The 27,145-nt window shown below is 43.3% G+C and overlaps 1 protein-coding gene across 3 annotated transcripts in view; it reads left to right on the top strand.

The window, feature by feature from the left end:
• ankrd6b (ankyrin repeat domain 6b) overlaps positions 1–27,145 on the top strand; it is a 65,063-nt gene that overhangs the window by 26,808 nt on the left and 11,110 nt on the right. For all 3 annotated transcript variants that reach the window (XM_084148927.1, XM_084148928.1, XM_084148926.1), the window contains exons 2-9: positions 18,622–18,952; positions 22,057–22,155; positions 23,480–23,578; positions 24,115–24,213; positions 24,516–24,614; positions 25,111–25,209; positions 25,764–25,862; positions 26,839–26,916. In XM_084148927.1, coding sequence (XP_084005053.1) covers positions 18,827–18,952; positions 22,057–22,155; positions 23,480–23,578; positions 24,115–24,213; positions 24,516–24,614; positions 25,111–25,209; positions 25,764–25,862; positions 26,839–26,916 — 798 coding nt within the window. In that variant the 5' untranslated portion in view covers positions 18,622–18,826. The remainder of the gene's footprint in view (positions 1–18,621; positions 18,953–22,056; positions 22,156–23,479; positions 23,579–24,114; positions 24,214–24,515; positions 24,615–25,110; positions 25,210–25,763; positions 25,863–26,838; positions 26,917–27,145) is intronic.

The following is a 27,145-nucleotide window of genomic DNA, read 5'->3' as shown; positions in this document are numbered from 1 at the left end:
CTATTAAGGAAACATCACCATAAAGAGAATGATATTCATATCCATTAAATATAATACACATAATAATTCACATTTCCTGTTGCTGCTGTATTATATTGCTGCTGTAGAAACTAGCTCAAATGAAGATCCTACATCTGTATTTAACAGAGTTTTTGGAAAACTTGGTACCGTAATTCTGTTACCAAACTTTGCATCGGCACAGTTCTTCCAGTAAATGTGTTTTTGCAAAATTGTCTGTGTTCAAAGTAGTTCTTGTGCTTAGAGTTGTATGGTTTGTTAAACTTTGAAATCAATGGTTTTTGTTTTGCATACATTTTAAAGTGAAAAATCTGAGTCAAAGCGTAATTCCATTACCGTGGAATTGCCCAGAGGGAAAGAGAGAGATTTGTGTTTGACTGGCCTCTCTCTGACTAACACAAGGGGCCTTTTCTGTTCAGTGGTCCAGGACAATGAATCCAAATCAGATGATTATGAACTAGATTGGCCAGAGTCTAGACTAGAGTATTTGATCAGTACAGTAGCTTCCCACAGCTGGAAGTGTGTGTATACTACTGTGGCAGCGTTGGTCTTGTGACAACATCCTTAACCTCACTTATTTATTGTCAGTGTCTGCATATGAGGCTGAAATCTTGGCTTGTTATAGAGGTTACGACCCCTGGTAGCACCTTTGATGTTGAGATTCTTCAAGTGCTGTTAGCATTATCTCCAGTCTCACATCTGGCAGGCATCAGTCACACACAGAACAGCTTAATTATCACTGTCCAACTACCTCAGAGTAACAACAGCCCTGGAGCATGGTCATTTAAAGTATACGATCTCTATTTAGACTATTTAAAGATTTTTTAAGTCATTAGTGATTACCATTAATATCTGAATGATACAATGACAACAATCAAAATATCCTCCCCTCAGAAATAAACTCCTTGGTCTTTATGTGTCAGAGGTTTCCAAGGCACTGAAATAGATATTGGGATTAGTGAAAGGGTCAAAGTTTTGATTTAATCTGGTTTTCTCTCTTTTTCTCTTTCTCTCTTTCTCTCTCTCTCTCTCTCTCTCTCTCTCTCTCTCTCTCTCTCTCTCTCTCTCTCTCTCTCTCGCTCTCGCTCTCGCTCTCTCTCCGCCCTCTCTCTCTGTCTCTGTCTCTCTTTGCTGGAAGTGGGGTGGGGAAAGACAGATGGCTGAGTTTGACTAAATCCTGGGGACTGGGGAGCCAATCCTGCTCTGCACTGAGCGCTCGTGTCAGTCATCGTCCAATCACGTCGCTGATCCCTGTTCCAAACCCCACTGGGGAACACCCCTCCAGCATGGAACATGACCACAGAAACCACAGCTACAAGAAGTGGAAGTTGTATGTCAGTCAAATTTTTTTTTTTTTTACTGTGCTGCCAGAAAATCAAATAGATCACAATCCTTTGGGGTTAGACTCAGGAATCTTGTCTCAGCTTACTTCATTGCAAACAACAAAGATGCTTGACCCAAGCAATAAGGGTCCCAGCCAAGCTGGCGGCTCACTGAGTTAATGAAACTGGTCCAGCAGATGCCCTGAGACATAAGAAACAACACAAGCAAGGCCTTCTTTTCCAATCCAGAGGCACGTCTCATCTTGCTGTGGCTTCATGGCTTCTTATGTAACCCCCTCTGTCCCCATAGGCGCTAGCTCTGGAAGGTTTATTTAAGAGTAGAGGGAGATCTCTTCTAGAGAAGAGTTACAGCTGGTCCAGAACACAAGAGGTTCAATCCCTGTGTGTTAGGCTAGTCTATGCCCCAGAGCATGCTAAAGTAAGATGTAGTCTTGTTGTGGTGGATGGATGTGAGCTTAAACAAATGGAGGGAGAAAGTGCCCTCACTAATGGGAATGTTAGAGACAGCCGGCAGCGACTTAGAATTACAAGAGCATAAACATGTTCATTCTAGTGTGTTTGTTATATGCCTCAATGTGTGGATGTATTGTTGTTGTTTTGACCGGCTCCATCCTGTGCTGTATGCATGTCTCAGGTGGAGGTGAGCATCGCTCTGACTCACTCTACAGTACATGAAGGCCCTGCAGTGTTGGCTGGCTCCCAATACTGTTTCTGTTGCCAGGTGTCTGAAAACATTACGCTGGACTCCCTGGGGAATCGTTTGTTTCTGTCAACCAGAATAGCGGTTGTGGGTTTTCCTGACATGCTTCATGGATATCAAGTGCTGTGCAGTTATTCAGGAGGTGTGCAGTTTTCTCCTCACTTATCATTCTTGGCACCTAACAACTGACAACTGACTGCTTAAATTCCATTGAAGATTAAGAGCTGGAAAATAAAGCCTATCTAGAGGTGTTCAAACACTTTAGACTTTTTGACTTTGGACTAGGAGAGGGCGATATATCGTGTTTTAAGGTACTTTGATTTTTACAATACCGTCTATAACGATATTCTGATACAGTGCTAAACAAATGAAAAATTCTACAAATTGGACTACTTTACTGTCAGCTTTGTCCTAGTCTGGTTGAGTATAAAACAATCCCCCCCCAAAATAATATTAAAACCACTATGAATTAATTTGTTGCCATCTTAGGGTCATGACGCAATACGGTCAAAAATTTGAAAAATATAATTATATATATTATATTATTATATTATTTTGGCCATATCGCATAACACTACTTTAGACCGTGCAATATTGCAGTATCTTGAATAGAATTCAAATTAGTTCATTAAGGATTCCCTTCAGTACGTAATGACATTGGGTGTGTCCCAAATGGCACCCTATAGTATAGTATAGTATAGTATAGTATAGTATAGTATAGTATAGTATAGTATAGTATAGTATAGTATAGGGTGCCATTTGGGAAGCATACATTTGGTGCAGACATGAGCTCGGTCAATAGCGTAATCAGATTTGACATTTGTTCATTTCAGTGGGTCATACCATCAGAATCCTCAAAGTATGGACAGTTTCAGCCACCCATCTGTTTTGCAGGAGAATCAGCTGTCTATGCCAAAGACAGAAATGGCCCAATGATGATGGCTCAAGCATTAGTTGAATGAGTTATCATCAGCTACAGTACGGCTTATGTCTCTTGGTGCGTCTATGAATGTAGTCCTTCACGTTCACAATGTCTTTCTCAAACAAGTAGCCTGATGTTAGAACTACAGAGTAGGCTAATACATGACCAGTGACCCAGGGTTGTTATGCCTGAGTATTTTGGCTGACCTCTTGTTGCTGCTATTTGACAGCTCAAGGAATAAACAGCGGTCTAAGACATTCCAACGTGGTCAAGCTAGTTTGGAGGCGGGCAGCCTCCTTTACAGTGAGGGAAAAAAGTATTTGATCCCCTGCTGATTTTGTACGTTTGCCCACTGACAAAGAAATGATTAGTCTATAATTTTAATGGTAGGTTTATTTGAACAGTGAGAGACAGAATAACAACAAAAAAATCCAGAAATACGCATGTCAAAAATGTTATAAATTGATTTGCATTTTAATGAGGGAAATAAGTATTTGACCCCCTCTCAATCAGAAAGATTTCTGGCTCCCAGGTGTCTTTTATACAGGTAATGAGCTGAGATTAGGAGCACACTCTTAAAGGGAGTGCTCCTAATCTCAGTTTGTTACCTGTATAAAAGACACCTGTCCACAGAAGCAATCAATATATCAGATTCCAAACTCTCCACCTTGGCCAAGACCAAAGAGCTCTCCAAGGATGTCAGGGACAAGATTGTAGACTTACACAAGGCTGGAATGGGCTACAAGACCATCGCCAAGCAGCTTGGTGAGAAGGTGACAACAGTTGGTGCGATTATTCGCAAATGGAAGAAATACAAAATAACTGTAAATCTCCCTCTGCCTGTGGCTCCATGCAAGATCTCACCTCGTGGAGTTGCAATGATCATGAGAACAGTGAGGAATCAGCCCAGAACTACACGGGAGGATCTTGTCAATGATCTCAAGGCAGCTGGAACCATAGTCACCAAGAAAACAATTGGTAACACAATACGCCGTGAAGGACTGAAATCCTGCAGCGCACGCAATGTCCCCCTGCTCAAGAAAGCACATATACAGGGCCGTCTGAAGTTTGCCAATGAACATCTGAATGATTCAGAGGAGAACTGGGTGAAAGTGTTGTGGTCAGATGAGACCAAAATGGAGCTCTTTGGCATCAACTTAACTCGCCGTGTTTGGAGGAGGAGGAATGCTGCCTATGACCCCAAGAACACCATCCCCACCGTCAAACACGGAGGTGGAAACATTATGCTTTGGGGGTGTTTTTCTGCTAAGGGGACAGGACAACTTCACCGCATCAAAGGGATGATGGACGGGGCCATGTACCGTCAAATCTTGGGTGAGAACCTCCTTCCCTCAGCCAGGGCATTGAAAATGGGTCGTGGATGGGTATTCCGGCTTGACAATGACCCAAAACACACGGCCAAGGCAACAAAGGAGTGGCTCAAGAAGAAGCACATTAAGGTCCTGGAGTGGCCTAGCCAGTCTCCAGACCTTAATCCCATAGAAAATCTGTGGAAGGAGCTGAAGATTCGAGTTGCCAAACGACAGCCTCAAAACCTTAATGACTTGGAGAAGATCTGCAAAGAGGAGTGGGACAAAATCCCTCCTGAGATGTGTGCAAACCTGGTGGCCAACTACAAGAAACGTCTCACCTCTGTGATTGCCAACAAGGGTTTTGCCACCAAGTACTAAGTCATGTTTTGCAGAGGGGTCAAATACTTATTTCCCTCATTAAAAAGCAAATCAATTTATAACATTTTTGACATGCGTTTTTTTTCTGGATTTTTTTGTTGTTATTCTGTCTCTCACTGTTCAAATAAACCTACCATTAAAATTATAGACTGATCATGTCTTTGTCAGTGGGCAAACGTACAAAATCAGCAGGGGATCAAATACTTTTTTCCCTCACTGTATAACCATTTAAATGTAACTAAATGTAATCGAACATTTAATCTACGTAATCCCCAAAAGTAATTATTTATCATGAGCGGCCCATAAACAATATCTGGTACTGCTACATAATCCAAACAAGGTTAAAATCTCACCTTTCTGATAAAAATAGTTATACATTACTGAGGTGTAGTCACTTTTGAGGACACAAGCTCAAGTACACAGTACAAATATGATCAAAATATGAAATATTTTATGATGTATTTCCTCTTCAACAAAACTGTATGAATAAGGCTTGAAATGACATATGCTTTCTAAATATAGTATAATCAAATTATGAAACGACTAACTATAAGATGTCACCTTCCTTATAACTGTAAAATACATATTTCTATGTTTAGTGTTAGAGAAAATGTGCATATTTTCTAAAAGTCTATCTTGATCACAACGTCATTGCTGTGAACGTCTCACAGAGCTCTAGCTTGGCTTCATGAACTCGTTAGGAATTTGCCTTTCATCTCATATTAATATCGTCCGTCTATGACAAACAGAAAGTGTTTTTTGTTTAAAATCTATGAATTATTTTGGATGAATGGCTATAAATCGATCTCTGAATGTGCTACCATGATGAAACCCCTCTCTCCTGCTGCGCTACGATGTAAGGATTGCAAGCTTGTGACATAGGGTTCAGACAAGAGTTGATGGACAGTCAAAAGAGCGAATGAAACGGTAGGAGAGATATCCCCCCTTCAAGTGGTTTCAGATTTCACATCCTACGTCACACAGGCTCAGAATATACTACTGTGTCCGTGGGAACCAGGGCTATCGCTCAATGCAAGCCATTTCGGTCTACTATAACCACAGATCGATTTATAAGCGAAAATGTCGGTCGGAGCCGGTACCAGAACCACGCAGGTCCCCTAAACAGGGGACTTTACATTTAAGAGGATATGTTAATATACTTGACCCCTGTATCACCTCAGAGACTCTCCCAGACAAGTCCACCCATCTTCCCATTGGTGTGGATGGAAACCTCCTGGAGACCTGACTCCCTCAGATTCACTAGATGCCAATCCAGGGATAGATCAAACTACACTGAGGGAGAAGAAGGTTAAATCTAGCAGTCTCAAAATACTTTTTTTAGTTCCTCAGATAAAAGGATGTGTCCTTAGGCCTCCTCCCTCTCAAAATTGGTATGAAAATCAAAGGGAACTTGGCATTTCTTAGTTTTGAACCGAGTCCTGAGTTCCTGAAAGGTTCGCACAAAAGCCCCGTTGCCTAGCTGCCTGTGAGGAGCCCTGCTCTGCCAGCCTTTGTGTACGGCTATATGGCTGAACAGACCTCTTATGGAGATCCACAAGAATGCAGAGGGGGAGAGACTTTCTCCCTACTTAATCTTATTAATTTCTCAGCTGGCAGGAGGGAGTCATTCAAATGTTACCATAGTACATTTAGCAACCATTAAAAAAAACTATTCTTTGACTATTTATAGCTCATTCCTGATTAATAGAATAGTAGTTTTTGCATTGTGCACAGGCATTCTCTTTTGAATAGCCCACGAAAGGTGACTTATTTTCCATGTCAAGTTTTTAACATGTTAAAATAGACCTTGTCAATCAGAAACATTTCAACATGTCTTCATCTGCGTGTGACGTATATATGCATGACATTCTGCAGATTCGTAAGGGTATAATCAATGCCTTGCTTTTCTTAACCCCCTTTAGGACCTTTCAGAGACTCACCCTCTCTAGATAAAAAGGTCTGGAATGTCTTTGCCTGTAAGACCCAGACAGAGGAAATGGCTTCCTCCTTCAGAAGCTTCAGTATGATGACATCATTGAGAGTTATATAGCTGTTTGTGGAATGAGATATTGGTTGCTATTGCAAGAAAATCTGCTCTTGGACACCAGTAAGTATTTTCAATATTGGTTTCATGAAAGTAATGTTCTCCATTTGATTCTAATGGATTTAAGATGTAATGCTTGTATGGAAGATATTCCCCTGGTCTGATTAAAAATTTAGTCATAGCATATTTGGGAACCGAAATTATTTGTTATGCTTCTATTTTAAAGGGACAGAAGATTACAGCACAGCTACAGTGCCTTCAGAAAGTATTCACACCCCTTGACTTTTTCCACATGTTGTTGTGTTAAATGGATTCAATTAAGATTTTGTGTCACTGGCCTACACACAATACCCCATAATGTCAAAGTGGAATTATGTATTTAGATTTTAAAAAATTAAAATAAAAAATGAAAAATTCAAATGTCTTGGGTCAATAAGTATTCAACCCCTTTGTTATGGCAAGCCTAAATAATTTCAGTAGTAAAAATGTGCTTAACAAGTCACATAATAAGTTGCATGGGCTCACAGTGTTTAACATGAATTTTGAATGACTACCTCATCTCTGTACCCCACACATACAATTATCTGTAAGGTCCCTCAGTCGAGCAGTGAATTTGAAACACAGATTCAACCACAAAGACCAGGGAGGTTTTCCAATGCCTCACAAAGAAAGGGGAAAGGGGATACCTAGTCAATTGCACAACTGAATGCATTCAACCGAAATGTGTCTTCTGCATTTAACCCAACCCCTTTGAATCAGAGAGGTGTGGGGGGTTGCCTTAATCGACATCCACGTCATCGGCACCCGGGGAGCAGTTGTTGTGGGGGTTGACTGCCTTTCTCAAGGGCAGAACGGCAGATTTTTTTGAACAAGCAACCTTTCGGTTATTGTCCCAACGCTCTAACCACTAGGCTACCTGCCGTCCAAAGAAGGGCACCTATTGGTAGATAAAAATAAATAAATAAAAAAGAAGACCTTGAATATCCCTTTGAGCATGGTGCAGTTATTAATTACACTTTGGATGGTGTGTCAATACACTAAGTCACTACAAAGATACAGGTGTCCTTCCTAACTCAGTTGCCAGAGAGTAAGGAAACCACTCAGTGATTTCACCATGAGGCCAATGGTGACTTTAATACAGTTACAGAGTTTAATGGCTGTGATAGGAGAAAACTGAGGATGGACCAACAACATCATACTTACTCCACAATACTAACCTAAATGACAGAGAGAAAAGAAGGAAGCCTGTACAGAATAAAAATATTCCAAAACATACATTCTGTTTGCAATAAAGCACTAAAGTAAAACTGCAAAACATTTGGCAAAGAATTGAACTTTATGTCCTGAATACAAAGTGTTATGTTTGGGGCAAATCCAACACATCACTGAGTACCACTCTTCATATTTTCAAGCATGGTGGTGGCTGCATCATGTTATAGGTATGCTTGTCATCGGCAAGGACTAGGGAGTTTTTTTAGGATACATGGAGTAAACACAGGCAAAATCCTAGAGGAAAACCTGGTTCACTCTGATTTCCAACAGATGCTGGGAGGCAAATTCACTTTTGAGCAGGACAATAACCTAAAACACAAGGCCAAATCTACACTGGATTTGCTTACCAATACAACATTGAATGTTCCTGAGTGGCCTAGTTACAGTTTTGACTTAAATCGGCTTGAAAATCTATAGCAAGACTTGAAAAAGGTTGTCTAGTAATGATCAACAACCAACTTGACAGAGCTTGAAGAATGTGAAGTGCAAATATTGTACAATCCAGGTGTGCAAAGCTCTTAGACTTATCCAGAAAGACTCATATCTGTAATCGCTGCCAAAGGTGATTCTAACATGTATTGACTCAGGGGTGTGAATACTTATGTAAATGAGATATTTCTGTATTTAATTTTCAATGCATTTGCAAATATTGTGTGTAGATGGGTGAGAAAAAATAATCTATTTGATCCATTTTGAATTCAGGCTGTAACACAACAAAATGTGGAATATGTTAAGGGGTATGAATACTTTTTGAAGGCACTGTAGATGTGCAAATTGTGCATCATAGGTAATGAAGGGTTACAGGAAAGGCACAGTGTTTTCTAAACACCACAGACGTTTTGGTTCTGCTATGCTTGTTAGACGTGTTAGTGCTTATCCTAGTGTGATCACCCTTGGCCTGACAATGGCAGCGACTGTACAGTTTGATCAGAATTATAGCCTACATGTGGTAACTAACTCTTTTCAATGAGGTCACCCTGGTGTACAATAGAAAGGACATGGCTTCAGTAATCTATTATTTTAACCTTGCAACTGTGATACATCCTGGAATATGTTTACAAAATATTGAACAGGAATAGCCTACAATGCATTCACTGTGCAATAGGTCATTCAAAGAAGAGTAGAGTTTAATTTCTAGATATATTTTTATATTTTCATAGATTTAATGATGTTGGCCTGTAGCAATGCAGAACTCTGTTAGTATGATGTACAGTGTGCATCACACATGCAATACTGTATTTGTTTCCTTCTCTCTGCACGTGTGTGTGAGACAACTATTTGCAGAGAAAGGATTTCAACAGAGCCATTATCGTAGTTGTTAAAGTGGATTAGACTCAGGGGATCTGATGGGACATGCCTCTTCCTCTCCAGGTTGGAGCTGTACAATGAGTTTTACAGGAAAATAGTTCTGACTGTTCTTGGTGTCTCTCACTTCCTCTGGAAGAGGGCTGTTTGAGCTAATAATGAGCTCAGGTCCGTCTCATGTTTCGTAGTCGTATCCTTGGACTTGTAAGGTGCCCAGTATGATACGAGTTGGGACATTGCTGTCTAGTACCATCTTTCTCACTTAGATTTTACCATTTAATTTCCCAAACAACAGTCCTTTATGGCAGTGACATTTAAAGTGAACTGAGAGAGGAATTGACTGGTGAAGATGTGCCCTGGCCCCACAGAGGTGGGTGCCATTAGCTGTGTAAGGATCCAGCCACCTTGAGGCTTTACAGCGTATAGATTCGATGTCCTCCAGATTAGAGGCACCCGACGGTGATCTTTGCTTTAAACGGAGCACTGTGTTATACACACAAACATTAATCCGGTTCATTGAGGCCAGGCCTGGAGGTGTGAGGGACTGTGAGAAACTCGATTAAGGCCACACTGAGAGAGGAACAGGCGGGCCCCTCTGATCTGCAGCCCGGGGCTTGATCAGAGGGGCCTGCCTGCTCTGAGCATGCCCAGTCCCTTTTATGACAGAAGTTCTGACAGAGAAACACTATTCTTAGTATATGGAGATTAGGAAGGTATGTAGCGTATGTCCCTGATGAAACAGATGTTTTGAAGTGTTATCAACAGCCTTATGATCTATGGCTGCAGAATAGTCTGCTTGTTTTACTTATTTAGCTCTTCAAAGAGCTTTATCTAGACAATCTGTTTAAGTTGGTAGGGGGGCTGAGGGAGACATAGACCAGTTTATCCAAACTATCATTAAGACATAGCATGAGAGTCGACTTGTTTGGTTCTTTTGGTTGGTTCGGTATTGCCTGTGAAATAGGAATGACTGAAACCTTAGACTAGGTGCGACGGACCGAGCAGTAGACTGAGATTCCTCAGGGCTCTATAATTAGGATTATCTGCCATAAGTCTCAGAGGCAGAAATGGGAGGTCCATCATCAGGAAAATAAACAGGGTAACTAGTGCAGGACCTGTATTTTGCAGGATTACATGAGGACATGGTGAGCTTTTTCTTCATGTAACTCTACTTTGTCTCTGTGGAAGCTTAATGTTCTTTCGTGGTACAGATTTACAGCTGTCCCTGGAATGTGTAATTTAAGACTTACCAGCCCATTAACTTACTTATTGGATCATTGAATTTCATTAACCTGCTGTAGACCTAGCCTATATGTTGCATGGCAAAAGGGGGAACATAATATCCTCAAATAATTGCCTCCACTTACAGCACAAATAGGAAATAGCATGAATTGGAAGCACCGTAATCAAATAGTGAGTCATGTTAAGACATGTAAGGACCCACCGTGCACACCACATCATTTCAACGTGGACATTTTGGTCAATGAGATTTCAACCTTCATTCACCCACTCAAAAAGACAGACAGAAGTTTGTTGAATTCTCAATGTGAAATCACTATTCTTTCAACCATCTAAAAGCACAACCAAATTCCAATGGAAAAACAAAGTCAGATTTTTGGTTTAGTTGTTATCTAAATGTGTTATCACTGCTCTTTCAATCATTTAAAAGCACATACAATTCAAATGGGAATACAATGTCAGATATTTTGTATTTATACAATAACTTAAAGGTGCACTATACAGAAACCGCTCTGCCATTTCCTGGTTGCTAAAATTCTAATAGTTTGCTTAATTTCAGTTTATGTGACTAAACAAGCAAGTATAGTGTAGAGAATCTAAACCACTGTGAAATATATTTTACATAACCCCAAATATTGTATTTTCAGCTGTTTGAAGCTGGTGTACAAAACTGAAGAACGGGAAGTATAGAAATAGCGCACATAGAACAGATCTATCGCTTCTTAGACTTGCTTTCAATGAGAATGACAGATCTATAACTCACATTTCCATGTGAATTTGGTCGGGTCACCCAAAAAGTTACATATCAAATAAAATGTACATTTACATTTTAGTCATTTAGCAGACGCTCTTATCCAGAGCGACTTACAGTTAGTGAGTGCATACATTTTTATTTTGTATATTTTTTAAATCAAATCAAATTGTATTTGTTACATACACGTGTTTAGCAGATGTTATTGCGGATGTAGCGAAATGCTTGTGCTTCTAGCTCCGACAGTGCAGTAATATCTAACAATTTCACAACATATACCCAATACACACAAATCTAAGTAAGGAATGGAATTAAGAATATATACATACATGGACGAGCAATGACAGAGCGGCATGGACTAAGATACAGTAGAATATTATAGAATACAGTATATACATATGAGATGAGTAATGCAAGATATGTAAACATTATTAAAGTGGCCAGTGATTTCAATAGGCAGCAGCTGCAGCCTCTAATGTGCTAGTGATGGCTATTTAACAGTCTGATGGCCTTGAGATAGAAGCTGTTTTTCAGTCTCTCGGTCCCAGCTTTGATGCACCTGTACTGCCCTCGCCTTCTGGATGATAGCGGGGTGAACAGGCAGTGGCTCGGGTGGTTGATGTCCTTGATGATCTTTTTGGCCTTCCTATGACATCAGGTGCTGTAGGTGTCCTGGAGGGCAGGTAGTTTGCCCCCGGTAATGCGTTCGGCATACCGCACCACCCTCTGGAGAGCCCTGCGGTTGCGGGCGGTGCAGTTGCCGTACCAGGCGGTGATACAGCCCGACAGGATGCTCTCAATTGTGCATCTATAAAAGTTTGTGAGGGTTATAGGTACCAAGCCACATTTCTTCAGCCTTCTGAGGTTGAAGAGGCTCTGTTGCGCCTTCTTCACCACACTGTCTGTGTGGGTTGACCATTTCAGTTTGTCAGTGATGTGTACGCCAAGGAATTTGAAGCTTTCCACCTTCTCCACTGTGGTCTCGTCGATGTGGATAGGGGGGTGCACCCTCTGCTGTTTCCTGAAGTCCACGATCATCTCCTTTGTTTTGTTGACGTTGAGTGAGAGGTTATTTTCCTGGCACCACACTCCAAGAGCCCTCACCTCCTCTCTGAAGGCTGTCTCGTCATTGTTGGTAATCAAGCCTACTACTGTTGTGTCGTCTGCAAACTTGATGATTGAGTTGGAAGCGTGCTTGACCACGCAGTCATGGGTGAACAGGGAGTACAGGAGGGGGCTGAGCACGCACCCTTGAAGGGCCCCAGTGTTGAGGATCAGCGAAGTGGAGATGTTGTTTCCTACCTTCACCACCTGGGAGCGGCCTGTCAGGAAGTCCAGGACCCAGTTGCACAGGGCGGTGTTCAGACCCAGGGCCTTGAGCTTAATGATGAGCTTGGAGGGTACTATGGTGTTGAATGCTGAGCTATAGTCAATGAACAGCATTCTTACATTGGTATTCCTCTTGTCCAGGGCAGTGTGCAGTGTGATGGCGATTGCATCGTCTGTGGATCTATTGGGGCGGTAAGCAAACTGAAGTGGGTCTAGGGTGACAGGTAAGGTAGAGGTGATATGATCCTTGACTAGTCTCTCAAAGCACTTCATGATGACAGAGGTGAGTGCTACGGGGCGATAGTCATTTAGTTCAGTTACCTTTGCTTTCTTGGGTACAGGAATAATGGTGGCCATCTTGAAGCATGTGGGGACAGCAGACTGGGATAGGGAGAGATTGAATATGTCCGTAAACACACTAGCCAGCTGGTCTGCGCATGCTCTGAGGACGCGGCTAGGGAAGCCGTCTGGGCCGGCAGCCTTGCGGGGGTTAACATGCTTAAATGTCTTACTCACGTCGGCCACGGAGAAGGAGAGCCCACAGTCCTTGGTAGTGGGCCGCGTTGGTGGCATTGTGTTATCCTCATTGGTCAGAACAGCGTTGAATAGTCCTTTGCACGGGAACTTCCTGTTTGAGTTTCTGACTATAGGAAGGAAGGAGCAAAATGGAGTCGTGGTCAGATTTGCCGAAAGGAGGGCGGGGGAGTGCCTTATAACCATCCCGGAAGTTCGAATAGCAATGGTCGAGAATTTTAGCAGCCTGTGTACAACAGTCGATATGTTGATAGAACTTCGGCAGCCTAGTCCTCAAATTTGCTTTGTTAAATGTCTTCTTATGTAATCATAAAAAGCATGCATGTTCAAGAAAGCATGCAAAGGTCGCAGGTCGGTGGAGACCTTCACAACTGCTGTAATAATCTGCACAGAATCTTAAACAGCATTGATCACTTGCACTATGTACTTTTAATGTAATCGCAATGGCAGCTTTAGTGTGTTATCACTGTGCTTCATCTAATAGCACAAACAAATTACCTGGATTGCAGTTGCGATTACATTAAAAGTACATAGTGCAAGTGATCAATACTGTTTAAGATTCTGTGCAGATTATTACAGCAGTTGTGAAGCTCTCCACCGACCTGCGACCTTTGCATGCTTTCTTGAACATGCACGCTTTCTATGATTACATAAGAAGACATGAATAGTTACAGTAGGCTAACCTCAAAATGTGGCCATGGGTGTGTTACTCATTTTAAGGTTGAATAAATACTGTTACATTAGTTTGTAAGATAGCCTTAACTTTAGGCTATTTACTGTATTACATTGTATTGACAACGCAACCAAATATCAACATTTAAAGGATATCTAATGCTTGAATAGTTTCATCTGAGCCACTGGCTTAATCCTATTATTTAACTTTTATTTTTGGTTTAGTTGGAGACGTGAGTCCAACATATAATTTGTTAACTTGTATCTATTTACTGTATTGCAAAAGTGATATTGAATTGTGTTTGGTTGTCAACAAATTCCAGTTTGTATACAAATTAATAATTGATATGTTAGATTCACGTCTCCATCTCAACCAAGAATCAATCAAGTTTGATTAGATTAGATTTAGTCCTATTCTTTAATTTAGAATTTTGATTGAGATGGAGATGTGAATCCAACATATCAATTATACATTTGCAGACAAACTGGAATTAAAGCCAGACTAAGTCAGTGGCAAAGATGGAACTATCCAAACAGAAGATACATCTCCGTTGACAACCAAACACAATTCAATATCCAGGTACAAATTCAACATACACTATATATACAAAAGTATGTGGACACCTCTTCAAATTAGTGGATTCAGCTATTTTAGCCACACCAGTTGCTGACAGGTGTATAAAATTTGAGTACACAGCCATGAAATCTCCATAGACAAACATTGTCAGTAGAATGGCCTTACCAAAGAGCTCAGTGGCTTTCAATGTGGCACCGTCATAGGATGCCACATTTCCAAAAAGTCAGTTCCTTAAATTTCTGCCGTGCTAGAGCTGCCCCGGTCAACCGTAAGTGCTGTTATTGTGAAGTGGAAACGTCTAGGAGCAACAACGGCTCAGCCGCGAAGTGATAGGCCACAGAAGCTCACAGAATGGGACCACCGAGTACTGAAACGCGTAACGTGTAAAAATCGTCTTTCCTCAGTTGCAACACTCACTAACATTTTTACATTTACATTTTAGTCATTTAGCAGACGCTCTTATCCAGAGCGACTTACAGGAGCAATTAGGGTTAAGTGCCTTGCTCAAGGGCACATTTAGCAGACGCTCTTAAACAGAGCGACTCACAAATTGGTGCATTCACCCTATAGGCAGTGGGATAACCACTTTACAAATTTTTGGGGGGGGGGGGGGGGGGGGGGGGGGGTAGAAGGATTACTTTATCCTATCCCAGGTATTCCTTAAAGAGGTGGAGTTCCAAACTGCCTCTGGAAGCAACGTCAGCACAAGAACTGTTCGTCGGGAGCTTCATGAAATGGGTTTCCATGGCCGAGCACTCCAGAGAACGTGTTTCCACTGCCCCAGAGTCAAATGGTGGCAAGCTTTACACCTCTCCAGCCGAGAAGCCACACACAAGCCTAAGATCACCATGCGCAATGCCAAGCGTCGGCTGGAGTGGTGTAAAGCTCGCCACCATTGGACTCTGGGGCCGTGGAAACACGTTCTCTGGAGTGATGAATCACGCTTCACCATCTGGCAGACGAATCTGGGTTTGGCGGATGCCAGGAGAACGCTACCTGCCCCAATGCATAGTGCCAACCTTAAAGTTTGGTGGAGGAGGAATAATGGTCTGGGGCTGTTTTTCATGGTTTGGGCTAGGCCCCTTAGTTCCAGTGAAGGGAAATGTTAGTGCTACAGCATACAATTACATTCTAGACGATTCTGTGCTTTCAACCTTGTGGCAATAGTTGGGGGAATGCCCTTTCCTGTTTTAGCATGACAATGCCCCCGTGCACAAAGCAAGATCCATACAGAAATGGTTTGTCGAGATCGGTGTGGAAGAACTTGACTGGCCTGCACAGAGCCCTGACCTCAACCCCATCGAACACTTTTGGGATGATTTGGAACGCCGACTGCGAGCCAGGCCTAATCGCCCAACATCAGTGCCCGACCTCACTAATGCTCTTGTGGAGGAATGGAAGCAAGTCCCCGCAGCAATGTTCCAACATCTAGTGGAAAGCCTTCCCAGGAGGCTGTTATAGCAGTAAAGGGGGGACCAACTCCATATTAATGCACATGATATGGAATAAGATGTATGACAAGCAGGTGTCCACATACTTTCTGGTCATGTAGTGTATTTTATACAAGGTTTGTCTATGTTGAACATTTGTTAAAATGATGACATAATCCTGTGGTTGAAATGTCACCCTCAAAACAACAGTTTACGTTGATTACTTTTTTCAAACCCAATGTATTTTCCACGTAGATTCCACGTCACAATAGGTTGATAAATTACGTTGAAACAACGTTAATTCAACCAGTTTGTGCCCAGTGGGGAAGGACTAACCACTCATCTATGTAATGCCAAGAGTTGATCTTAGTAAAAGACTGGGAAAAGGAAAAACAAGCAGTAGGTCTGCATTGAAAGTATGCATTGATATGCTATATTATGCACACATCCTTTTGCCTTGGTATAGCTTCATCTGGTGTACCTTTACAAACCCATATAATGTCTATGGGGCTGAATGGAAGAAATCGTTATTTTGCCATATCGCTTACTGTGGCGGTGTCCTCTGACACTTGAGAAGATATGTAGGTGACCTCATCACCTTTCATAATGAAGGAACACAAACAGGCCATGCAAGCTGTCAGACCACCATTAGTAATTTCAACAAGCTAATTCACACACACTTCATCTTAAATGACCATGGAGAATGTTCTTGGCAGTTAATTTAGTTTCAACAAGCATGACTGAGTACAGCCTGGCAGATGATCAGCCTTATAATTGAGCTAATAAGCTACATTCAATTGACTATAGGGACTTTCACCATATGCTTTTGTGTTTAATCATGAGGTAGTTCCTCTGAGACAGTTAGAAACATTGACAGATTTGACAGCTCGACACGTTGATGGGTTGTAATGATGGTAGTAGGAACTCCTGGAAAGACAACCTTTTTTCCTGTGAGTCACTCTGCCTGCGGTCACACCAACTCTCACTCAGCTAACCACAGAAGTCTGACACCTGTATGTGGTTGGTTATAGCTGTTTTTATTAGCTTTTTTTATGGCATTGTGTCTGATGATATGGCATAAAAGTGAAAACAAAACAGGGTTTGTGTAGATAGTACTCTCTGTTGTTGGAGATGTCAATCATTAACCCCTATTCAACCTGTATGAACTCATTTGACAGACATCTACTGTGTACAGCTACTGTCTCCCCAACAGGAACTAGCCTGTTTTCCTAATTCCCACACTATAGTGGGTTAGATCATCCCAGTGCCCAAGAAAAACAAGGTGACATGCCCAAATGACTATCGCCCCGTCGCACTCACCCCGGTCATCATGAAATGCTTCGAGAGGCTGGTCATGGCCCACATCAAGGCCAGCATGTCAGGCACACTGGACCCACTCCAATTTGTCTACCGCTCCAACAGATCCACAGAAGATGCCATTTCGATCGCTATTCACACGGCCGTAACGCACCTGGACAAGAGGAACACCTATGTGAGAATTATTTTCATTGACTACAGTTCAGCGTTCAACACTATTGTTCCCGCCAAGCTCGACACCAAGCTCAGAGCCCTGGGTCTGGACACCACCCTCTGCAACTGGATCCTGGACTTCCTGACAGGCAGACCACAGGCTGTGAGGATTGGTAACAGCACCTCCTCCACACTGACTCTTAACACAGGGGCCCCCCAGGGGTGTGTCCTCAGCCCTCTGCTGTACTCCATGTTCACCCATGACTGCGTGGCTTTGCACGACACCAACATCATTCAAGTTTGCTGACGACACCACAGTTGTAGGCCTGATAACCAACAACGACAAGTCAACCTATTGTGGTGCCAGGACAACAACCTCTCCCTCAATGTCAGAAAAACAAAGGAGTTGATTGTTGACTTCAGGAAGCAGAGGAGGGAACATGCCCCGATCCACAACAACGGGACTACAGTAGAGAGAATCAGCAGTTTAAAGTTCCTCGACGTTCACATCACTGAGGATTTGTCATGGACCAACAACACCACCACTCTTGTCAAGAGGGCACAACAGCGCCTCTACTTCCTAAAGTGGCTGAAGAAATTCTGCATGCCAGCCAGGGTCTTCTCCAAATAATCCTGCTGCACCATCGAGAGCATCCTGACCGGTTGCATCACGGCCTGGTACGGGATTTGGTCCTTCAACGACCGCAAGGCCCTCCAGCGGGTGGTGAAGATGTCCCAGTACATCACTGGGACTGTGCTCCCACCCATCCAGGACATCTACTTGAAACGGTACCTGAGGAAGGCCCGCAGCCTCATCAAGGACACCACACACCCCAGCCACAAGCTGTTTACTCCCTTACCATCAGGTAGATGGTATCGGGGCATGAGGTCTGATACCAACAGGCTCAGAGACAGTTTCGATCTACAAGCCATCAAACTACTGAACACTGGTCTGATCAGACTCTTATTAGGATTGCTAAATACATCCCCCAATCCCCCCTTCCCCAAAATATGTGTAAATAGTGGACTATAAATTGGGCCTTCCTGTATTATACTTATGCTAAAATATTTATTATATTCTACTGAGCCATTTACTTTATGTTCATATTCTTATATTTTATTATTTCTTATTGTTGTTGCATTGTCAATAAGGACCTTACAAGTAAGCATTTAATTGGACGGTGTATACCAATGATGTGATCGCCATTAAAATCTCAATCTATTCTCCCCATTCCCTCCTGGCTTCCTGTTTGCCACTCTACTTCTCTACCATGTGACACGCGCTAGCCTGTTATCACCACATGTGTTTCCTGTTCTCTTCCAGGCGCTGAGGATGACATGAGGGAGCCAACCTGGGAGTGTCCGGAGGTCCAAGCCCTCTTTCTTCTCCTTCTCTCCTCCTCTCTTTCTGCCCATTACCTCTGTGTGTGACGGTCATGACTTAGGGTTGGTGTGAGCCCCCCCCCCCCCCCCCCCCCCTTCCTTGGAGCACCGAGTCTTGGAGACAGTGCTTCACTCGCCTTGCTTACATGAGCCAGCAGGATGCGGCTGCGGTCCTTGCACTCTCCGAGCGCCTCCTTGTAGCCTCGCACAAGGGCCAGGCTGACAATGTGGTCCAGCTCATCAACAAGGGCGCCAAAGTAGCAGTCACCAAGGTACGTGGATTGGAGGAGGTTGTCTTCTTGTGTGTTCATAACACTTTTGTCTTTTCAATGTGTTTATTATACTAAGTAGTGGTGGTCACCCAGGCTGGGCCACCAGGCTTTTTTCTGTCAAACATGTATTGTGTACCATAGGAGGATGGTGGCACCTTAATTGGGAAGGACGGGCTCGTGGTAATGGCTGGAGTGAAATAATTGGAATGGTATCAAATACATTAAACACATGGTTAGATGCCATTCCATTTGCTCCGTTCCAGCCATTATTAGGAGCCATACTGCCATCAGCAACCTCCACTGCTGTGTACTGTTTCTGTGTGTAGCCAATATGGGTGGGTTTGTGTGGGTACTGTGTCTGACCCAACTGCAGCCTCATTGGGCCACCAGGGCAATGACAGTGGGGCTGATTTATGTGTGTAGTGTGGCACATCATTCATGCTATGATTAGATCCCCTCTACAGCCCAATTTCAAAAGATTAGTGGGACTGGAGCAGTATATGAATCTATTATAATCCTCAATCTTTCATGGATACTAGTACTATCTATAAAACTACCCTGTTTCATCACATAAGTTACAGTAGCTGTATTTTACAGGAAGGGGAATGTGTTGGTTACAAATTAACACGGCCACAAGGGACTCTCTCTAAAGCTGATTTTAACCGTGTGTGTGTTACTTGTGTGAAGGAGCTTTGTCATCGCTCCATCTGGCTGTCCGCGAGCACAGCTGTGGGAGCACAGATCTGGGTAAACACGCTGACACACGCAACACAGTTTAAACCTCTCTTTGAGGTCACACCACACAATGCTGGGAGAGAAGATTTCTTATACATGCCATGTAGCCCCAAGCCTCTGCACTGACAGGAGCTGTGGAGGAATACAGTACAAATGCAAGAGATTGACACATTTAATATATGCTGATGTAATACTGTATGTTCAGCTTGAATCAACAGTGTTACCACAATATGACAATAATGTATTGTCATCATTGCATGCCATGGCTTTACAGAATGTTGTATTGTATCTCCCAAAGACAGTGAACTTAGGTGCGTGCTGCAGTGTTTACATTAAATCCATCTGTGAGTTTGGGTGTTTGCTGAGAGAGTCACAGCCAGACGTGCTTGATTGAAGTAATGTGCGGCAGTAGCAATCCTGTCTGTCTGTGAAGTGAATAACCTGTCTTTGTGTCTCTGTCAGAGCAGCTCTGGTAATTAAGACAGACCTGAGGTGTTGAGACAATATGTAGGTCTTCCTCAAATCTTCACAGTCTTTCTCTTTATAGACCACAATGTGATACTGGCCGATAAGACAGCCAGGCAGAGGCCTTTTTTTCCTGAGCCTCATAAATGTACTTCCTCAATAACACATCTCTGGGCAGAAGCTTTCTTTCTGCTTTCTGTGATGTTCATGTTAAATGCTGTGTGCCCCTTTAAGAGCGCACAAGAGTTATGGGCTAAGGGAAACTTTAAATCCTCTTTAATTTGTCAAGAATGCTGCATTTTTTATTGTTTCAGGAAACAAACTGCAATTCTTACACTTACAGCTGAATATGAGTGAAATATGAATACATGACTGACTGAATATATTAATGTTGTCAGTTATCTATCCTACATGGCTGTATCTGATAGGCCTACCTGTCTCTGATAATGTTACATCTAGCTGTATTTTAAAGTTTTTGGCTGGGTTCCCTAGTAACAAAAAAAACGAGAAACATGAGGATTACATTTCAGTTGGAAATTCCTCTGCTTCAGGGGAAGAGGAGGGGAGGGGAGGAGGGTATCGTAGTGGGGAGTGTGAGGGAAAGTGTCAAGTTTTGGATGGATGTTTTAGTTCTGAGGAAGAGAAACTCTTTTGAGAATGAGAAAGATGGAGAGAATAAGAAAGAGAGGAGTTAGAATAGAACCAGTCGTGAGTTCTCTAAGGTCATACCAGGCCACGGAGCAGAGAGCAGGCCCTATCCATTCACAGTCTCCTGGGTCCTGACTGTGTTTTCCTGGCCCAGTGAAACTCAACCCCTGCCTGGCCATAGTGAATACCAGGCAGTGCCAAGCCGCACCCATGTAGCAGGCCACACTCGCCTGCGGTCTCTCCCATTTAATGGAGGGCTGTGAGGATTAGGTGTTAATAAGGGTTTTTCTCTTTTTTTTTACCTTTATTTAACTAGGCAAGTCAGTTAAGAACAAATTCTTATTTACAATGACGGCCTACACCGGCCATTCCCGGACGACGCTGGACCAATTGTGCACCGCCCTATGGCACTCCCAATCACGGCCAGTTGTGATACAGCCTGGAATCGAACCAGGGGGTCTGTAGTGACGCCTCAAGCACTGAGATGCAGTGCCTTAGACCGCTGCGCCACTCAGGAGCCCTTTACATTTCTAACCTTATCTAATCCAATACAGCACATGATCGTAATGTCGGGTAGTATCACTGATTTAGTCTGGCAAACAATCCATTATTACCAGATAAAGATAAACCTCCCAAAACTATAAATACACATTTGCTCCATAGCAGGCTGCAGGTCCATAAGTCTGGGCCTAAGAGCCGGAGGATGTGGGGTCATATCCATAACCAGCTATAGAAGTTCCCTTCCATTCTAGCTCGTTTAAACCGGATGTGGATTAAACGTTTGTTTGTTTACTGGCGACTCATTATTCAAATAGTGGTGTGGCCATGACAGACAGATTGCGTGTGGCTTCCTGCTGTGCCATGATGACAGCACCAGCTGTATATATAGCCTCCCTACTGTCACTTTATTTTACTTCTGCTCTTTTTTTCTCAACACTTTTTTTGTTGTTGTTTTATTCTTACTTTTTTTGTTTAAAATAAATGCACTGTTGGTTAAGGGCTGTAAGTAAGCATTTCACTGTAATGTCTGCACCTGTTGTATTCGGCGCATGTGACCAATAAAATTTGATTTGATTTGATTTGATGTGTTACTGGGTAGGCTGACCTGTAGACACATTGTCACTCTCTCTCTGTGGCTGTGTCTGACATACAGTCTGGTTGGCTTCACTTGGTTTCTCTCTCTTCAGTTGATGGTCTCTCTTCAATTGCCGTGCCCCTCTCTTCTGTGTGTGAGAGTGTGTGTTCTGTGTCCACAGTTCGGTAGAAGTCCCCTGCATCTGGCCTCCTATAAGGGCCACACCGAGGTTGTGCGCATTCTCCTGAAGGCCGGCTGCGATCTGGATATCCAGGACGATGTAAGTACCCAGAGACTGTCTGTTTGTATACGGCCTTTAATTTGCTCTGCCCTCTTTCCATGTTTCCAGCTAGCACTGCAGTCATGATTGTGATGATGAATTTGTGTGTGGACCATTGCTTTGTTTTCTCTGGCATTGCATTAGTGTCGCTCATAATCTTCCCAAATGAACATCACACCCATTTTACACTATGTAATATTTGTACAATATCAGAATATTTAACATAGACCGGTAAATGTGAACTAGGTCACTTTTGAAGCACACAAACATAACATTTGCATGACGATTCTGAGTCTGGCTGCTGGTGTGTTTGATTGCAGTGTAGTTTCTCCTGCGTGCGGACACCCTTTCCATTTCTCTAAGACTGTCACACTAGTAGTGTAATGACCTCCAGTGGCCTAGAGTGGGATTATTTGGACTGCCATCTTGAGGGATGCAGCAGACCTCCACGGGTCTCGCTCTCTGGGTGCAGGTCAACCCTCCTCCCCCTCCCCAGTCCCACACCCACAGATAACGGCCCAAAGCTCTGGCGCTCCCAAATTCTCTCCATCTGGTCAATGAGCTCCCGATCCCGAACGGGCCACAGTGCGTCCTCGGCCACCAATTGCCACAAGGAGAAGGGGGAGGAGGGGAGAGAGAAACTGCAGTGGAGGAAGGCTACTGGAACTGGGCCTGGGAGAGAGCCAGGAAGATCAGGGAGAGTGAAGAAGGAGGTTAGAGAAAAGCTACTCTGAGCCAGTGGAAAATAATCACTCTCCCAATCCACTACTACTGCACGTCCTCTGGTGTTGGGCACGCCTTTTAGTTATCTCACTTGGAATGACCAAACCACAACCCCACCTCCTCCACTCAAAGGAATCACTGCTTCTTCTTGCTCTTCTTTTTTCCACCCTTCTCATGACATGTCAAACCTGGTCTACAAAACGTCACTCTGTTGAGCTGCAGTTAGGATGGTTCTCCATGTTTGTAGGAATTCCATTTATGGTAGAACATAAATGAGCTGGGCTGAACTGAGTGCTTTTGCCTGCTGCTGCTGTGTGCTCTATTCACTGCTTTGTATGGAGGATAACCACTGTAGTAGACTGTGATAGTATGGAGGCCTATCTGGTGTCAAACTGCAGTGTTGGATGATTGTTGTAACATCATTGTAATTTCTTGTGTTAATAATAACCTGAAACATAGTACTTGAGAAAGTCAGTTTGTCAACTGCAATGGAATGGAAAGTCATTAACCAGTGTATGTGGTATTTGTATTCATCATTGTCCTGTGAACCTCAGTAATTGTTGTGAAAACCCCTGACTGATCAGTGTGTGTGTGTGTGCAGGGTGAGCAGACAGCCTTACACCGGGCAGCCGTGGTGGGAAACAGTGATGTTATCTCTGCCCTCATCCAGGAAGGGTGTGCTCTGGACAGACAGGACAAGGTACATATCACACACACACGCACGCACACACACAGCACTCACACACACACACACACACACACAGCAGCGATCACACAGGGCTAAAAGCACAGCCCCAATGCACTCACAGGCATAGAGTGATTTTAAACCCCCCCAGAATTGTCAGACAGCACTAAAACGATTTGACAATCTGTGGAGAAAACACTGCGCCTGTAATCTGCTTAACCCCCATTCATTCCCAGCGAAGAAATAGGAAGCGTCCAAAATGGCACCCTATTCCCTATATAGTGGTCAAAAGTAGTGCACTAAATAGGGAACAGGGTGCCATTTGGGATGGATCCATAGCCCATGGAAGTCCATGTGAATAGAAAGTGTGTTTATGGCTAGGCCTAGACACGCAACCTCTTATGTTCCTCACTAATATCCTACTTATCTTGCTATGTTAGCTATTTTGACTTTAAGAGAAACAAAAACACTGTTGTCCAGTATGATAGTTACCAATCCAGAGGTCAGGTTGTGGATGTGTGAAGCTCTTGAGTGTGTATTTGGTATTACAGGACGGTAACACTGCTCTGCATGAGGTCTCGTGGCACGGCTTCAGCCAGTCTGTCAAACTGCTGGTCAAGGCCGGAGCCAACGTTCACTCAAAAAACAAGGTAATTCTTCTGCAAATACTGTAGATGTGATTGTTCACAGTTATAAAACAGCTGTGGTTCCAAAAGGTCCTGTGCTGTGACTGCAGACGACTGGAGAGCTTTTAGTGGTGTTGAGTGGTGACCTGGGTGGTGTTCAGTAGGGCACACCATAGCAGAGATATAGAGCTGCAAACGGAAACCTGTGCTCTAATTGAACAAGTTGAGCTTTGTACAATACCTCCCAGTTTCACTCTGTCCCAAAATGTTCTCTCCCTATTAAACACAACCCTGGTGTCTGTCTGTCCGTCCGTCCGTCCATGTAGGCAGGGAACACAGCCCTCCACCTGGCCTGTCAGAACGGCCACGCTCAGAGCTCCAAGGTCCTGCTGCTGGGTGGCTCCAGGCCCGACAGCAAGAACCATGTAAGTCCTCCTCCGCCATGGGTTGGCTAGTCTATGGGGCGCCGTTTGTAACGTCCTATCATTTGTGAAAAATATTAATTCCGTGGCATGAAATATAGCATGTTACAAATGGCACTCCATAGTAGCCTTCTCATGATTTTAGACATGATCTCCTGGTATCTCTGAACCACTGCTTAGGAAATCCACAGTGACAACAGAAGCCTCTCTACAGTTAACTACAACCACAGAGCAGTTTGCATGCAGTCACTTAATTATGTAACGGTGTATACATGTGAGTGCTCTGCTCTGCACTTCAAACGTAATCGCCCCTCATGGGTGAATTGAAAAAAAGTAGATCTCAAGTAGCTCTCAATGCAGTTCGTTAGTCCTCTGATACACTAGCCACTTCCCAGTGCCATGCATCGCTCCTATACTTCTCCTTGACTGCTCTCCCAACAGCTGTGTAAAAGGAAACTCAAGCTGTGTGTGGTGGTGGTCTCTCTTCATTGTGTTCCAGGTGGGTGACACATGTCTGCATGTAGCGGCCCGCTACAACCATGTGTCCATGCTCCGCATCCTCCTGGGAGCCTTCTGCTCCGTGGCAGAGAAGAACCAGGTTAGTCTGAGCATGTGACTGACTACTTTCACACAGAGGGCTTTTCCTTCTTTTTATGTAATGTTTTGTATATTTTAAAGGGGTTTGAATCGACACCACTTTCTCTCTGCTTTCTGCTCACCCTCATTGAGATGTAATTGGAGAATTACATGCATTACAACTTTTATATATATTTTTGATTTATTTTGTACATTTCTATTGATCAGAAATGGTATGTGATGCATGTACACGTAATATGTGAATATACTTCTCAGTAGCTTTTAGCCGCTTATAATGTACAGGAATAATATGCCTATGATTATCATGCAAATCATATCTTTGTCAAAGGTCCTTTACTTTAATTACCCTAAGTTAGCCTTAGCATTGTGCAGTTAGCCTACTGGATATAGTATATGTATGGCTGTATTTAGCTTTTAATAGCAAAGAGCAGGGACAGTATAACATTGTTCTGTATTTGTTTGTTGAAGCGTAAAAACCCAGCGGAACATACACTTCATTATGCTAAGTCTCTCTCTCTGTCTCTCTCTCTCTTCCTCTCTCTCTCTCTGGGCCAGGCTGGGGACACACCGCTGCATGTTGCAGCAGCGCTGAATCATAAGAAAACAGTGCGACTTCTGCTGGAGGCTGGAACAGAGAGCAACATCCGCAACAACGTGAGTGGAGTGCCCCAGGCCCCCGAACCCGTCTCTGCTCTACACTCTTAGAAAAAAGGGTTCCAAAAGGGTTCTTCAGCTGTCCCCATAGGAGAACCCTTTTTGGTTCCAGGTAGAACCCTTTTTGGTTCCAGAGAGAACCCTTTTGGGTTCCATGTAGAACCCTCTGGGGAAAGGATTTTACATGGAACCCAAATGGGTTCTACCTGGAACCAAAAAAGGTTATTCAAAGGGTTCTCCTATGAGGACAGCCGAAGAACCATTTTAGGTTTTAGATAGCACCTTTTTTTCTAAGAGTGTACTATACTCTACTATGTTGACTATGCTCTGGAGTAGTCATGCACTTCTAAAGGCCGTCTTAATCATGACTAATGTCACCGCACATTCTGTTTGGTGAATAACCTGCTCTGGAGCCATGGTTGTAGTTTTTCACTCAGTCACAGTAAAGCCATGCAGACTTTGATAAGAAACCACAGTATGTTGTTCAAGAAATGCAATTTTGACATACTGACAACTGAATAAGCGACTTGGAAATATCTATTTACATTTATGCTTAACTTTGTTGCCTGATGACTCAAACTGAATTCTTCCGCTGCTATGTTCTTCCGTGCCATCGTTGAAATCGTTTGTGGTGATGTCAAAATGGGGAGTGTTGTACAAAACAAAGTTATTAGCGATTGGATCATCTCTAACCAATCAGAGTATCAAAGCCAAGCTCAAAACGCAGCTTTACCCACTTGTGTTCTGGCTCTGGCCCAACCCATCAGTTTCTGGGACCAATCAGAATGGTTAGGATGTGTTTGCTTTCTAGAAATCGTCAGGGAGGTACTCAGATTCAGACTCATTGTGGAGAAGAAACTAACGTCCGTTTGGGTAGCCAGGCAATTAACATAGTGCCATACCCAGTTGAATCATGTATCTCTAACTAGGTGTTGTAGCCCTGGTTGACTGGCCTCTTGTCTCTGTGTTTGAGCAGGCAGGCCAGACTGCACTCGACCAGGCCAGAGACCACAACAACCCAGACATAGCTCTGCTTCTGACCAAAGCACCTCAGGTGAGTACAGGTTCACCCAGTCTGTCCAGCAGGGGCACCCAGGCAATGTTATTATTTTAGTTTCACACACCGACCTTATCTACAGTGAGGGAAAAAAGTATTTGATCCCCTGCTGATTTTGTACGTTTGACCACTGACATGGAGCCCCAGGCCGAGGGAGATTGACAGTTATTTTGTGTTTCTTCCATTTGCGAATAATCGCACCATCTGTTGTCACCTTCTTACCAAG

This window comes from Coregonus lavaretus, assembly GCF_964263955.1.
Source record: "Coregonus lavaretus genome assembly, chromosome: 31".
NCBI classification, from domain to species: domain Eukaryota; kingdom Metazoa; phylum Chordata; class Actinopteri; order Salmoniformes; family Salmonidae; genus Coregonus; species Coregonus lavaretus.
The sequence above is the reverse complement of the archived record's forward strand: the minus strand, read 5'-3'. Positions and strand labels throughout refer to the sequence as shown.